Source organism: Colletes gigas, unplaced genomic scaffold (assembly GCF_013123115.1).
Source record: "Colletes gigas isolate AHSC1104 unplaced genomic scaffold, ASM1312311v1 Colletes_gigas_Sc00032, whole genome shotgun sequence".
Classification (NCBI taxonomy): domain Eukaryota; kingdom Metazoa; phylum Arthropoda; class Insecta; order Hymenoptera; family Colletidae; genus Colletes; species Colletes gigas.
Genome location: NW_025106661.1, coordinates 2188711 through 2205420, shown reverse-complemented (window position 1 = coordinate 2205420; position 16710 = coordinate 2188711). Strand labels below are relative to the sequence as shown.

The 16710-nt window shown below is 30.5% G+C and overlaps 2 protein-coding genes across 5 annotated transcripts in view; one reads left to right on the top strand and one right to left on the bottom strand.

The window, feature by feature from the left end:
- Nucleotides 1-3222: 3222 nt before the first annotated feature.
- Nucleotides 3223-7827, top strand: LOC122402054 (ATP-dependent DNA helicase Q5-like). The gene is made up of 12 exons (XM_043404565.1): nucleotides 3223-3357; nucleotides 3481-3605; nucleotides 4093-4257; nucleotides 4377-4553; nucleotides 4628-4807; nucleotides 4916-5021; nucleotides 5101-5212; nucleotides 5304-5531; nucleotides 5609-5797; nucleotides 5886-6009; nucleotides 6082-6354; nucleotides 6466-7827. The coding sequence occupies exons 1-12, from the start codon at nucleotides 3270-3272 to the stop codon at nucleotides 7720-7722; spliced, it is 3024 nt and encodes a 1007-aa protein (XP_043260500.1). The 5' UTR covers nucleotides 3223-3269; the 3' UTR covers nucleotides 7723-7827.
- Nucleotides 7828-9160: 1333 nt separating this feature from the next.
- The window catches only part of LOC122402053 (scavenger receptor class B member 1-like), an 88373-nt gene continuing 80823 nt past the window's right edge, over nucleotides 9161-16710 (bottom strand). For all 4 annotated transcript variants that reach the window (XM_043404564.1, XM_043404563.1, XM_043404561.1 and 1 more), the window contains 2 exons: nucleotides 12122-12366; nucleotides 9161-10624 (listed from right to left, as the gene is read on the bottom strand). In XM_043404564.1, coding sequence (XP_043260499.1) covers nucleotides 10274-10624; nucleotides 12122-12366 — 596 coding nt within the window. In that variant the 3' untranslated portion in view covers nucleotides 9161-10273. The remainder of the gene's footprint in view (nucleotides 10625-12121; nucleotides 12367-16710) is intronic.

The window sequence follows — 16710 nt, the reverse complement described above, 5'->3', positions numbered from 1 at the left end:
TACTGACTTTTCCCACTATGTTTTTTAATAACCGTATCAAATTGTTACACACAATCAAATGTTATATATTTGACTTAACTTTACATAACAAAATAATTGTAACGATAGGTAAAACAATAACGTGCACGCTACCGTTCAATGGAAACCACGGGAAGGTGGTGGTCACTTCCATCAGGAGGGAAATGTACAAAATTGTTATTTCTTTGTAACATTATCACATGCCATATATTAGAACGTCTATATTCTTCTTTCCTTTTTTTTTGATTCCCCTCTAAATTCATTTCTGCAAAATGAAATATATTTTGTATCCTTTAGAAACAAAACGTATTTCTAGTGTTTTATAAAACACTAAATTTTCTATTTATATTGACGAAACATCCGACTCGACCAACGAGAAATGGATGACGTTTCTTGTTCGTTATGTTGCACCCGAGACTTTGGATGTTCGAACGGAATTGGTAGAATTATTACATCTTGATGCCAGAAATTGTGGCGCAGATAATTTATTTAAAACATTTGAAATTGCCATGATAGAAAGAGAAATTCCGTTCGAAAATATTGTCGCGTTGTCATGTGACAACGCTGCTGTTATGACAGGGCGACACTCGTCCTTTATGACAAAGCTTGCAACAAAATGCAGGGACAAATTTTTGACTGTCCGCTGTCCGTGTCATCTGTCTGCAATGGTAGTGCGCGAAGCGTGCAATACCATTCCAGACATATGCGAGGAGTTGTTACGAAAAGTAGCAACTTTCATATACAGTAGTCCCAAACGTTCGGCTATATTCCACGAATTTCAGCAATGTTTTCAAACAACCGACAGAAAAATTTTAAAATTGTGTTCTACACGATGGTTATCGCATTATACATCCGTAGTTACACTTTTAGAGAATTGGGACTCTGTATTGCTTTTTTTGCAAGAATTGACAATAAGCGAGAAATCAGAGTCCGGGGAACGTCTGTTAATCTCGATGCAAAATCCAGAGGCCAAAGCATATCTTTATTTTCTAAATTACACTCTTGAGTTTTTTTATAAATTTAGCATTTTCTTTCAAACTCAAGAGACAAGAATTCATTTGCTTCAAAAGACTGCGGCAGAACTTTTATGCGATATATTACGCAATTTTCTGAAACCGCAGCTTTTGAAACACATGGATTTAGTAAGAATGATGAATTTTTCTGTAGTCGAAAATCAACTCCCATTTAATAGTATAAATTTAGGAACAGAGTGTCTTAATTTTCTGCATCAACTGAATGCAGAAGGCAAGTCCGACATCGTAGGAACCGTAAAGAAAAATTGTTTAATGTTTTATATTACAGCTGCAAATGAAATTGGCAATCGATGACGAATTTCTTAGCAAGTTGTATGTTTTTGAGCCCACTTTTATATTAAATGATACAAATAGAGACATTTCCTTCAGAAATGTTCTCTTAATTGCTAAGAAATTCGGCGGTTTCGACGAAGAAGGACTGCAAACAGAATGGTCAGTATTGCCTTTGGAATTTACAACGAAAGGTAGACAGACGCTTATCGAGATGAAATTCGATGGTTTCTGGAAAACAATTTTATTAACGCGAAATTTGGACTATAAAATTAAATTTGCTGAATTGATGAAATTAGTAAATACAATTAGATCACTTCCAAATTCCAATGGCGATGCAGAAAGATTGTTTTCCATGTTACCTGACATAAAAACAAAGAAACGGAATAAACTTTCTTCGGCCAGCGTCAACTCTATTTGCGTTGTGAAATCTTCGTTAAAGGCGCAGAGGGAAAACTCTCAACCCATGGAGGTAGATGACGATCATCTAGCTCTATTGTATTCCAAAAATTTATATCATAGATTTGCTAAGAAGCAAAAGTGTAATTTAAGATTAAACGCAACATATGACAATAACTTTGAGAATTTTCCCGCTACGTTATATGACGAAAATTAAGGTACCGATTTACTACAGAGCTTTTCTCTAGAGAGATCTTTCTCTCCAGAGAAAAGCTCTATAGTAAATTCGTACTATTAGGCTGCAATGACAGTATAAACGTTTTCATGCGACGTAGGCGCAACAAGGTGTGATGCATGTAGTATGTGCCATAACGTCACGCGAAAGCGCTTACACTGCAACCGCAGTCTCGTTAGTGATGTCCAAAATATTTTTTTTTGGACATCGCTAATATGTAAATAGTCGTTCAATTTGTCTCGCGTTGTTACTTTTTTTACGTATTTCGCTTGCTGTAAATACTATTCTGCTTGCTCTAACTATCATTTTTTTCTTCATTTATTTGCTTATATTTTGCCGTATATTTTTAGTTAGTGAAATTGCTTGCTGTAGATAGTGTGGCTATGACGTAGAATGTCGCGCCTTGTTACACTTACGTCACGGTACCGTAAGAGCAACAATGCACGACATAAAGTGCCAGCTTAATCGCAAACGTCCTATCCCGACATCCCATCCTTTGGAAATGTAAACAATTATATCATTTTTCCATTTTTATGGCTCGTGTGTATATTAATAAAAATTAATACATTCACGAGTTAGTTTTTCATTATATTGTAATTTCATTACATTAATAAAAACATTTTAATATACGACATATGATAATGTTACAAAGAAATAACAATTTTTTACTGAACCTTGAAGTTCAGCCGTTTAGATGCAATCATGTCAATAGCATAGGAACAAAAAAAAAATATGTTTTTTTGTAGTAGTCACAATATGATGAGGGGGTCCTAAAACGTGTATTTCCGCTAAAAAAAAATTTCGAAATTTTTTTTCATTATGATACTTTATAAATTTCCTTATACCTTACATAGGTCGGAAAGTAAAAATGCTGGGACAGTCGAGGCTTGGAATCGTATGCCACTTATCGCGAGGTCGTATTTCAGTTGTTTTGTCTTTTACAAGAGCAAGAAGGAAAGGCTCACACTAACGTTCTTTATCGATTTCCCGAAGTTGTGCGCAAGCGCCGAGCTCACGTACACGTGGCTCGTGCGGTAGTATATGCCTGCTATCCCCACCACTCCATTAGACGCTAAGGAAGTTCGTCGTCACTGTTGTCGATTTCGATGCACTCAATTATGCCAGATCTGGCCACACTGGTTCGGCGTATTACTAGCAGCGATATTGTTTATGATTTTGGAGTGATAGTTAATAGCGTGTTGAGAAGTGATTTTTAGCAACAAAAAGTAAACACAATTACTCTACGTAGTGTAACTGTAATTGTGTATTTTAAATATTTATAATAAAAAAAGTTTATTTTATTGCATAATAAAATGCTGTCGACTGTTTTGAAGTCTGTATTTGGTTATGATGATTTCAAAAGTGATATTCAAAATCGAGCAACTACCGCTGTTTATAAAGGTTGAATATTGGTTTAATTAGATAACAAATTGCATATCCCCTTATTTGCTTATGATTATATATGAATTTTTATTAATTTTTCTGTTTATATACAAATTAATTTTTGACATTATATACATTTAGGTAAAAATGATGTATTTATATGTATGCCAACTGGTGGTGGCAAATCACTTTGTTTTCAATTGCCAGCAGTAATGAAAGAACATAAAGTTACAATTGTTTTCTCACCACTATTAGCTCTGATGAAGGTACAAAATGTAATTTAACACGTTCGCTGCCAACAACGAGTTATCTCGTAGGTCGAAGTTTGTGTTTAGACGCCAGTTACGAGTTAATTCGTAGAACGTTTTTGTTTTACCTACGCCACATACGATCAAACTCGTATTATTTTCATGTTCTTTGAAGGTATCTGGCTTTGGGGATTAGAAAAAAACACAATTTGGCGCTATTCAAGAGATTTATTATAATTAATATAAGTATAATATAAGTAATTATAAAGTAAATAACATAGGAACTGTAAAAATAATCAAGCAATTAATAAAGCAATTAAAAATTATCTAAATTCAATATCTTTCCCATAAATATGTGTTTTGTATTTTTATTTTACAATTAATTAATTAAAATTTGTTGACGTGGTGGAACCGTTTTTGAAAATGTTGCTCGGCAGCGAATGTGTTAATGAAAGTACTTAAAAGTTAATAGAATAAATTACATAAATGTGGTTTATTATTACAGAATCAAATAGATTTTTTAGTTAGCAAAAACATAAATGCAAGTTCATTAAACTCACATACATCTACCAAAGAAAGGAATGCAATAATTAAGGATTTAACATCTAATTCACCAAAGGTGAAATTATTGTATGTTACTCCAGAAATGGGAGCACAACCACATTTTCAAGTAAATTATTTTGATATAATGTAGTACATTCAAATAATGTATGTGATGAATGTAGTACATTCAAATAATGTATGTGATGAATATAGTACATTCAAATAAATTAATACATTTTTCTATAGGATATAGTAATAAAATTGAAAAAAGCAAAATCATTATCTTATTTTGTTATTGATGAAGCTCATTGTTTAAGTCAATGGGGTCATGACTTTAGGCCTAGTTACAGACAGTTAGGTGCATTTAAAAAATTATGCCCCCATATTCCTATAATTGCTCTAACTGCTACTGCTGCAAAGGAGGTAATATCTTATAAACATATATGTAGTATTAAGGAATATTTAAAATTTGTTTATTATGAGGTGTATTGTTACAGGTTAAAGATGATATACTTCAGTGCTTAAATATGAAAAATGCCTTGATATTTTCAGTGCCTGTATTTCGATCTAATCTTTATTATGATATATGGTTTTTAGAAATATTGGACAAACCATTTGAACATTTAAAGAATTTTATTTTAGAAGCTCTTGGTTTCCAAGATGAGCTTATTCCAAAAGTAAGTGTTGTATACATATAGTTTTATCCACAACCTAAGAATATATACTTTTATAAAAAATGTGAAGCTTTTAATTTACACAAAATTTCATTAAGGGTATTATTTTAGGTAAAGAAAAACTGTGGCATTATTTATTGTAGAAAAAAGGAAGCAACCGAAGTAATTGCAAATAAATTGTCTAATTCTGGTATAAGGACTTTAGCATATCATGCTGGTATATGTCAATATTATTTTGATCTACCATGGTACTAATAAAATGAACAAAATAGTAAAATAAATAATTCTTTTTGAAGGTTTAAAAAATCAAGAACGTAATGAGATTCAAAATAAATGGACATCTGGTGAAGTGCCTGTTATTGCGGCTACATGTAGTTTTGGAATGGGCGTAGATAAAGGATCTGTTAGGTAAATTACTGTATTTAACTAAAATTGTACAGTTATTTCGATGGATATTTTTTGTTGCTTATTTGGAAACAAACTTTCCAATTTTATATAGATTTGTGGTCCATTGGACAGTGCCTCAAAATATAGCAGCATATTATCAAGAGTCTGGTAGAGCAGGTAGAGATGGCAAACCAGCTTTTTGTAGAATTTATTTTAGTAATGAAGAATATGGACCTATCGCATTTCTTATTAAAGAAGAAATTACGCAGAAAAATTCGGAACTTGTAAAATTAAGATGGAAAAATTTTGAAAAAACGGTTTCATACTGTCTTGAAGCAAAGTAAGGATTGTAATTTGTAGATATTTTCATTATAAATCTACGTTTGACATATTATTTCGTAATGTATATTTAAATAGGTGTAGGCATGCAGTGTTTTCTAAATACTTTGGAGATAGTCCACCACTGTGTAAAAATAGATGTGATGTATGCGAGAACAAAGATGCTGTTCAATCAAGGATATCACAATTTGAAATGTTTCAAACTAGAAGATCACATAAATCTAGTTCTAATTTAAGTGGTGTAGCACTACCGAAGTATGATAACGAGTAAGTAATATTTAATACACGAATAATGTCAATTTGTATAGATTTCATTAAAGTGTTATTATTTATACATACATACATACATATATAGTGAAGAAGAGTGTAAAGGAAGTCCAGTTTCAAGAGAAAGACTTTTAGCTGAAAGTAGAAGGGAAACCAGAGAATTAATTGAGAAACAGTTTGCTATTCGAAGAAATAATAATAAAAGTGATGAGGTATGTACATAAAAATTAAATTCATGAATACCATTCTTATACCATTCTTTCTGTCACCATATATTACTTCAGATAAAAAAACAAAATCTTAAAGATGCAAAGCAATCTAATATATGTGCAGCTGAAAGTACAGATACAAAAATCAAGGGCTTAACTGTCCAAATGCGAGAACATTTTTATACTCAGTTAAAATTAGCATTAAGAGATAATTATGAAAATATGTTTTTGGAGTTAAAAGGGCAGCTTCAAGAGAACGATATACATAATATAGCATATGAGCTTGAATATAAAGCATTATGTCATTCCAAAGTTGCAAATAAGTATAAATTTGATATGTCTAAATTGGTACGTAATTTATTATATTTTTGCAATTTCATTAGCGTTTAAATAAATATTTAGTAACTTATGAAATATATAAAAATTTTAATTGAAGTTTTACTTTGTTAATGAATGAAGATTTCTTCCGTGAAGAAGTGTATTAGCACTAATACAGTTCACGAATACTTACGTGATTATACCGCAAGTAATCAACAGAGAGTAAAATCAGTCTATTCGGATGATAACACTACTGTTTCTAAACATAAACAAAAAGAAAGTGATAGCTTAATTGCACAAAATAAAAGTGTATTGAATAAGTTTTGTGATAAAAACATTTGCGATCCTCCCCAAAAATCAAATATCACAGACAAGAATATTTTCTTTCCTACATTTAAGACTGCTTTAGAACTTAGGAATGATGAGAAAATAATAAAAAGTTCATCTAACAGTAATATGAAATATTCATCATTTGATATAAGCATTTTGAACGATGAGAATACAAAAGTTAATAAAAGTATTCATTGTAGTGATAGGATAGATATTGAAAAAAGTAATGTTATAAGGGATGGTAATGGTAAGATCGTTAAATCTCTTGAATTAAATGGTTTCATGTGCGCTCGAAAACTTCATGAAAAAAATAAAATGATATCCGAAAGTTTAGATGAGAAATTACAAAAATCTTCACAGAGAGTTGTAAAAACAGATTCTAAAATTAAAAAAACACTTCGTGCGACTAAAACAGTTTACGAGCAAATTTTGAATGAATCAATTTGTGATGAATCAACTTCAATGAATGATAAAAGTAATGATAATACAAATCTAATGAAGAATTTGGCACAATCAAGAAGCCAAAATAAAAGAGGACGTACAGACTCATTTGGAAATAATGTAATTGATACTGAATCAAGTAAAAGGGTGAAAGTGGACAAGGATAAATTACCTATAGAAAATAGTAAAGAAATTACTGATCGCGACAATAAAGTTAATACGCACGAAATAATTATCGATCAGACAAAACGTAAAACTATAGATAACAAAAATGAAAAAAATATATCAAGTGTAAAAAATAGAAACAAAGAAAAAATGTCAAAAGATGAGCATATTGCAACTGAACATTCAGAAATAAAAAAGCTTTCGAAAGAGGCACATCATAAAATAAATCATTCAAAACAACACTCAAGTGAAAAGGATAAGAAGGTAATGGTACCGGCAGATAAAGCTACACAATTTAAGACTGCAGAAATTTTAAAATCGTACTTAATGAAGTACTATCCATCCAAACGTATACCTGATAGGATGACGTTTTCAAAAATTTGTAGAGAAATGCACTATACTCTACTAGCTCAAAAAATATTCGGTAAAGTATATCTTAATAAAGTTATACCTATTATCTAATTGAAACAATGTACAGTAATAATTGTTTTCAGATAAAGAAGGAATACAGAAATTTGTTAAGAAATACATGATACAAAACTAATATTTATCAGAAATATTTAGCGAAGTCGGTTGTCACTTATAATAATTAAGATTCATTTGTATATATATCTACATAACTATGCAATCATAAATTGTTTTCATTATCTATTTTATTTATTTCATATACAATATTTTCTACACACGAAAAATTAGGTCTATTTAATTAAATTTTTTGTATTATATTTCGTGAATTTAATAATGTATTAAAACTGTAGTTTACTCCGTAATTATTAGATGTTCAAAATGAATAACCCCTGATTTAAAAAAAAAATAATATGTTGTGTATACCAATTTTATTGAATTCTTTATTTTTTTCATTAAAGAAACGTAGGATGAGGAAGAGTTAAGTTTCTGAAGATAAAAAAGTGTTAAGGTAATAAATTTGTATTACAAATATTATTTATTGAGCAATTTTTGTAAATACTTGCATCATTAACATTTCACTGGCAAGAATTACAGTATTTATTACAGTGAAAAAGATAGCAGTCATTACATATGAGTACATATGTGATATTAAATAATTCTATTCTTATAAAATATATTGAACATACAACTAAAGGAAACAGAAATTATTATGTGTAGTAATACATTAAACAGCGTTTTCCCAACCTATTATAGTTAAATTAAACGTTAAGAAAATATGACTCATAGGAATACGTTTATATTCATACTATAAAATACTGTTTCCTTAGTTGATACACTATTTCCACGGGTGAGGCAAGATTGATATTTAAGACAAGTTTATATTTATTGACCTACTTAGAAATAAAAAATGATACAAGAACTTATCATTTTAAATATGATGATTCAATATATCTCATAAAAATTCCCCTTTGTTATATTTTTTTATTTTTTAAGTTCAATATTAATGTATGCAATTTGAGCACTAAAGGCTACAAGCATTGAAGTGCTTTTTTTATGAAACGGTACAATTTATTAAATTGTTTTGTTGAATCATTGTATATCTGGTGCATTAGGACAATTGCTCATTAAAAGAGCATGCGACTTTAATCTTTACTATTATTCGTACTTTCTTTTAATTATACATATAATTAATGTTAATAAGACAAATTGCATTACATTTCTTTTATTATTTTTTAAATTTCGTAATTACGTAATTTGAAATTACAGTAGATACGAATAATTCGAAATAAATATATTTTTAAGAAAGTTGTTCATATTATTAAGTATTACTAGAATGAATGCTATTATAAGATAAAGTTAATTATTTAATTGGTTAATAACAAATTGAAAAAAAATGATTCATCTCGCTTTTGTTGATAAAAAACAATATTGACGAAATGTATGAAATAATGTTTTACGAAAAGTTTATAACATACTTCTTATTAATAATACTTTGAAGGACATTTTGATAACTTATTACTAAAATGCATTATATTCCAAATGAATGAATGATTGAATGAAATACATAGTCACAACTAAAATAGTTTTTTTCTCTTTCTGTTATTCTAAATATATCGAAATATAATTTGATCGAAGTTTGTCATTTCTTATTCGTTTTTAAAGGTTTTTTATATAATAGATACAAAAAGCATTTAAATTATCGAAATGAAGAAAATATTTTGTTATCTACTTACGGGACTTGGCTGATAATGCTTTAAAATTACAAACGGTGCAATTCCAAACTGACAAGTTTTGAAAAATAATTTCTTACTTTTTCTTAAATATTTAGTTCAATTGTGGCTTCGTAAACATTACTTAATCACTATGACCAGTCTATAATAATATCAGTCTTAATATATTTAATCCTTTATATAAAATTGTAACATACATTCGTGTTTATCTTTTATATTTTTTTCTAATAAGTAGGTACACTACTTTCGTAATAAATTTCATGAATTTTAATTACTATCAATAAAAAAGAATGGAAGTTTTAATAAATTTTAGGCAGCAATGAAGGTAAAGGGTACTTTCAAACAATAATTTTTACATATTTGAAATTAGACTTATCCTTTTCGTATTTTACACTAATCCATCTATAGATAGAGAACATGTTACGAATTTGCACCGTTTGTACTGACAGATAATTTCAGTTTATAAGAAAATATAAAAAATGTGTCACTACTCACTTTGAATGGTGATATTTACGCTATTTGTTATTGTATTGAAGCTACATAGATAATAAGACATTTTATGACTGTTATATTAGACACAATTGATACTTTTAGTATATTCTTCATTGTGTAATCAAAATATAATTTCTACACAGTCTGAATTTTACAAAACTACCGTAAGATTAAAAAATATCGATATATATGTATAAATCTAATATATAAGCTCTTGTCAAATGTAAGATTACTTTTCGATTTATCGAAAACACTTCGATCTCTCGTTTGAAACTATTATAATTTCCTGAATGTTCGAAGTCGTTCGATGTGTTCTTTTGATTACGAGCATAAAACAATTTTCCGTCGGAAATAGCTTTTCCCTACAATTTGTATACTATCGATCACACGATGACTTCCTTAAAATTTGATAATTCCATTGTTATGTCAGACATTACGTTTGAATCGTTCGAGTTAAGTAGTGAACTATAGTAAGTGTCCATTTCATTAGTCTTACACGAAAGACGTCTATTGTTTAAAAATTGTAGTTTCTGGTTCCTCATTTCTGATTCCATCCATTGTTGGGATGACGTCGAACCTTTTGGCTGGTGCAAAAGGATCTTGTGAATACCGATAAATATAACTCCGATGCCAACAATCATTAAACTGTAAATGAGTGTGTCTTGCATAACTGGTAATACATTTAAATAGAACCAGAAACGATAATACATCGACGTTGGTAATTCATACATCCCCTAAAAATAATATTTAATAAATTATATTTTTTTCATAATAATTCTAAGAAAAATTATGATGTTTAATGGATTGCATTTTTTATGTAACTGTTTTATCATAACTTAATAATGTACAATAGAGGGCCAAGTATTAGGGGGACCAGAAAGTAATATCGTTTTTTTTACATTAAATTTAAACAGATAAATTTTTAACAAGTTTTTATTTTTAATCAATGATGTAATCACCCTCTTTATCGACAACCTTTTGCCATCTAGTGTGCAAATTTTCAATGCCGGATCGATAAAAATCAATTGATTTTTGAGCAAAATATCTGGAGATGGCATTTTGGACATCATCCAAATTTTCAAATTTGTTGCCACTTAGAAAATGTTGTAGTGATCTAAATAGATGAAAATCCGATGACGCAATATCAGACGAATATGGTGGATAAAGTAATACCTTCCACCTCAATTCATTAATTTTTTTCAGCGTTTGTCTTGCACTGTGGGGTCTTGCATTATCATGTTACAGAATAACGTCTTTTCTGTTGACAACCACTGGGCACTTTTCAATTAAAGATTGGTTTACACGACCCAATTGTTCACAATAAAGGTCTGTGTTCAGAGTTTGTCCAGGTTTCAGCATTTCAAAATGAATGACCCCGCGAATACTCCATCAAACACATAAAAGCGCCTTTTTGGGGTGTAAACCTGGCTTAGCTGTACTTCTCGGCGATTCATTCGGGGAGAGCCACTGCCTTTTGCATTTTGGGTTATCATATAGGACCCGTTTTTCATTTCCAGTGATCAAACGATCAAAAACGCTTCTGTATTGTGCTGCTGAAGCAATAAGTTGCATGTGGTGGACCGGTTAGCTTTGTTTTCTTCGGGCAGATTATGCGGGGCCTAAACACCTGCTCTGCTTACTTTACCAATTTGCTGAAAATGTTCTTGGATGGTCGACCAAGGTTGGTTAAGGGTCTTTGACATTTCCTCGATTATCTGACACGGATTTGCTTCCACTTCCGCCTCTTACATGTCATTGTCTAATGTTGTCGGTTTTCCTGCCCGATACGAGTCGGAAAGATCCAAATTCTCGGATTTGAACTTGGAAAACCACCTTTGGCATTTACGAATGTCTAATGCACTAGGATAAACATCGCAAATATTTTTGGTAGCAACTGTTGCGTTACTATCCTTGCGAAACTTAAAAAGCGTACAATGCCGGATATGTATCTCTTTTGGTATTTGGCTTGCCATTTCACCATAAATAACAAACAAAATTTAAGATTTAATTATTTATCAGTAAACTACTTTCCAGTCCCCCTAATAGTAGAGTACTTTGTGATGTGTGTCAACGCTGTAAATTCATTTAGTTGTAGTGTCAGTCGATGAACAGAACGTGGGAAACAAAATGCTTTTATTTTATTTACCGTAACATCTATATTAAATACTAAACTTGGTATGATACTAAACGTATAAGTATTTCAATATGACTCGATATATTACAATACTTACTATTTCGAACCACAAGAGCGGCAAAACAAGGTTTTCAAATTTCTCCACTCTGGCCATGTGACCAATATTTTGCAACGCCATGTTGATTTGAAAACGGAATGCGAGATTCACCGGAAGACCCGATTTCGGTTGAACATAAGCGTAGGACTCGTGAAGATCTGCTCTCGGATTCAAACCCTCTACTGCTTCCAAGATTGACGGATCGGTTTTATAAAAATGTGGATATGATAAAGCTATCGGAAAGCCTGGAAAAATCAGAAAGATAAGTGATAAACATACGTAATCGAAATTTTATTTTCATCATTTTTACTATTCTTCACTATTCTCGACGTTACTAATTATCGCGACGATATTAACACCGTCGCGTCGTAATTTTTTTCAATTTAGTTTCGCGCACATAACTGCATATTATTGCCGATATGAATGCATTATTCATAGTTCGCTGATAATAAAAGCTATTATAGTATACGCATGTCTTAACTGTCATCTATATCGAATTTATTCGAAGCATTTTTTCCGTCTACACAGAATAATTGACTCGTACATAATTTCCATTGATGTGAGTTCTATTTCAATGCCGAGTATCATATGAACGACGTAAAGAGGAACAATGCACGTGCATTATCAACGTTTCTTTTTCGTTTCAGTATAGCGATGGTTTGCAGTGGACATATTGTATTTCAGTTTTTTGTGTTTTTGATAAAAAACAAGTTTATAGATTCAATGTTACTATTAAATTGAATGGTTAATTTTGTCATTATATTATTATCTTATACTTTATATATTTATATAAAGCAAATATAAATTAGATTCTCTAAAATTATAATAATATAAATTCTTAGAAGATGGACCTGTAATTGTTAGTCAAATACAAACGGGAACATACTATTTTGAATAATGCTATTTAGCAAACAGTAAAATGAGTTACAACTGAAAATATTCTCAATGAAATCAATATTATATTTATTAAAATTGTAATATAAATAAAAAAGAAAATTTATCAAGAATAATCTAATGTAATAATATGATGCAACAATAATAAATTTAACCATTTTTATCACATTTTAATCCTTCTATAAAGAAAAAAACATAAAAGTTTAAATGCAAATTACTAGTTGCAATATTCCATGAATATTAACTATTGAATTTTGTTGGGATACTTGGGGATGTGGTCGATAAATAATACTACACGTCCTTATTACACTAATATATATTATAAACAATAAACCAACTTTAACACTAAGAATACTACGTTTAACTCCCCACGTGTTCCTTCCTGCATGGCATTCTCCGACACACACTTTTTACAGATGGCGCACGGATCGAGAGTATACAATTACACGCACTCTAACACGCCTTCTTAAATTTATAATCTCGATCTATTAAAGTAATCTCAGCGCTGTCCTACTTCTCACAAATTTTGTTTTATCTAAGCTTTTTGTCAACATATCTGCCAAATTCAATTTTGTATCGATTTTTATAATATTAATTATACCTTTTTCATAATTCTCATTTATGTAATGATACTGAACTTCAATATGCTTGGATGTTTTCGTAAAATTTTCAAACTTTGCTATCGCTATTGCACCTGAATTATCTTCGTACATTTTTACTGCCTTATCGAATTTTACATTAAAGGATTCATTTAACAAATTTCTTATAAATAATATCTCTGACACTGCTTCTGACATAGCAGTATATTCCGCAAAGGTTGAACATTTAGTTACTGTATTCTGTTTATGTGTTCTCCAATAGACTAATTTCCCATACACTCTAATTATAAACCCTGTCGTAGATTTTCGGTCTACGTTATCACCTGCGTAATCTGAGTCTACCATACAATCTAACGTCTCATTCGTTAAGTTGTCATAATAAGTTAATTTTAAATCTTTGGTCTTGTACAAGTACTTCAGAATTCTCATTGCATATTTGTAATGTGTTGCACTATAACAAGTCTGGTACCTACTTAGATAATTTACACTATAAGCTATATTTGGTCGCGTGCCTGTACTGATGTACAATAATTCACCTATCAAATTTCTGTATCTTATGTTTTCATCTACTTCACTAGCTTGCGTTAATTTCAAGTTTGTTTCCATCAGAGTATCATATACCTTGGCATTTTCTAAATTGTATTTTGCAACTAATGATTCAATGTATTTTGATTGGCTTAATGTCATCTTACGTCTATCATCACTATAATCTATATCTATACCTATATAACTTCCTATTTTTCCTAAGTCTTTCATTGAAAATCTTTCCATCAGGCTTGCTTTTGTTTCCTTTATGTTGTTTTTATTGTTGCAACCTATTAACAAATCATCTACGAAAACTAATATATATATTGGATCCTTGTTTATATTATTTATATATAGGCAATAATCATAATTACTTCTTACAAAGTTCATCTTCTCTACAAACTTATGAAAACAATCATACCATGCTCTGGGACTTTCTCTTAACCCATAAAGTGCCTTTTGTAATTTGCAAACTTTATTTTCACCAGTTTCATAGCCTTTAGGCTCACATATATATACTTCAGACTTTACTTGACCATTTAAAAACGCCGTCTTAACATCCATTTGCTCTATAAATAAATTATTTTTGCAACAATATGATAAGAAAATTTTCAAAGTTTGCATTTTTCCCACTGGTGAATATACGTTGTCAATATATTCTTTTTGTTGATACCCTTTCACAACTAATCTCGCTTTATATGTATTGTCACTTTTCTTTGTATAAATCCATCTAACACCAAGAATCCTTTTATCCTTTGGTCTTTCAACAGTTTTCCACGTGTCGTTTTTTCCTAAGCTAGCTATTTCTGCGTCCATCGCCTTTTGCCATCTCTTTGATTCATTACTATCTATCGCCTCTTCGAATGTGTTTGGTACATTTGCATTCATGTAGTTTATATATATAAAATGGGTTACTGGATTCCCATATCTATCAATAGTACCTTTATCCCTAGTTGATCGTCTTCTTACTGTTAACTGTTCATCCTGCTCACTTTCATTTTCATTCTCATCCGTAAGATTTATATTTACTTCGTCGATTTCATTTTCTTCAACCTCACTTTTATATCCACCTTCATCACGATTTTCAGTTTCTGATTCCGTTTCATCATGTTCTTTAACCCGTCTATCCTCTTGGTTTTCTAAGCAGATTAATTTAGTATCTTCTTCAACTACTGTTACATGTCTGGCATTTATTACTTTGTTATTTATCAAGACTCTATAACCATTATTAGTATAGCCTACTAATACACCTAATTCGGCTTTGTTGTCCCACTTGCTTTTTCTTAATGCTTCTGGACTTCTAACGAATACTCGACTGCCATAAATCTTTAAATGTTTGACGTTCGGCTTTTTCCCAAAGAATATTTCATAGGGAGTTTTATTCTCCACTGTATTTGCAATAGTACGATTTTTTAAATATGCTACTGTCTTCATTACTTCAGGCCAATATTTCCTATGTATTCTAGCTTCTCTCATTAAACATCTACCAATGTCCATAGCAGACCTGTTGTATCTCTCAGCTACACCATTCAGCTCATGTACATAAGGTGGGCATGGCACTAGTTGTATTCCTTTATATTTAATAAAATTGAAAATTTCTTTGTTCATATACTCTCTACCATTATCACATTGTAACTTCTTTACCTTCTTATTAAATTGATTTTCTACCAAGTTTACATAGTCAATGAAACAGCCTGCAGTTTCTGCTTTACTTTCAATACTATAAATCCTAGCACATTTACTATAGTCATCTATGAATGTCAAAAAATATTTCTCACCACCGTACCCGATTGTGTTATGCGGGCCATTTAAATCTGTGTGTATCAACTCTAAAATTTCCGTTGTTTTTGTTCTCGCATTTTGAAACGGTTCATTTGTCATCTTACTTTGAATGCAATTTGCACATTTCATTTCTGTGTTTTCAATTTTATCTGGCAAACCTACCAACAATTTATCTCTTACCAATTTACTTAAATAGTGAAAATTTACGTGACCTAATGCTCTATGCCATTTTTCTTTTTCGGTTAATTTTGTTACATTCGTATAAATTTTATTTTCGTTTGTTGTGATAAAACTTTTCATCCGATATAGATTATCCGTTTTATACGCTACGGCTAGTAGTTCTCTATTTTGATCAAAAATTTTCGCATGGTTATCTTTTGCTAATATTGTACAATTGTTCTTAGTGATTCTTGAGAAACTTAATATGTTCTGTTTAATACCTTTTACATAATAGACATTTTTGATAACAATTTCTTTTTCATTATTATACACTTTAAAATACGTTTTAACATTTCCAAGTTTTGTAGCTTTCAAAATTTTCCCATCGGGTAATTCTACTTCTACAGGATTTTTCAACATTACAAACTCATCAAACACATTACAGTCTTTCACAATGTGATCAGAACAACCACTATCTAACAACCAATTAATCTCACCTGACTTCTCACTATTGTCATTGCACTTTTTTACTTCTTGGTTGAATAATTGAGTCGCCCAAACCTGTGCTCCACTTGAATCGTTGTTCCTCTGCTTTCTTAGATAGTCACCTCTTCCTTGACTCATCTGGAT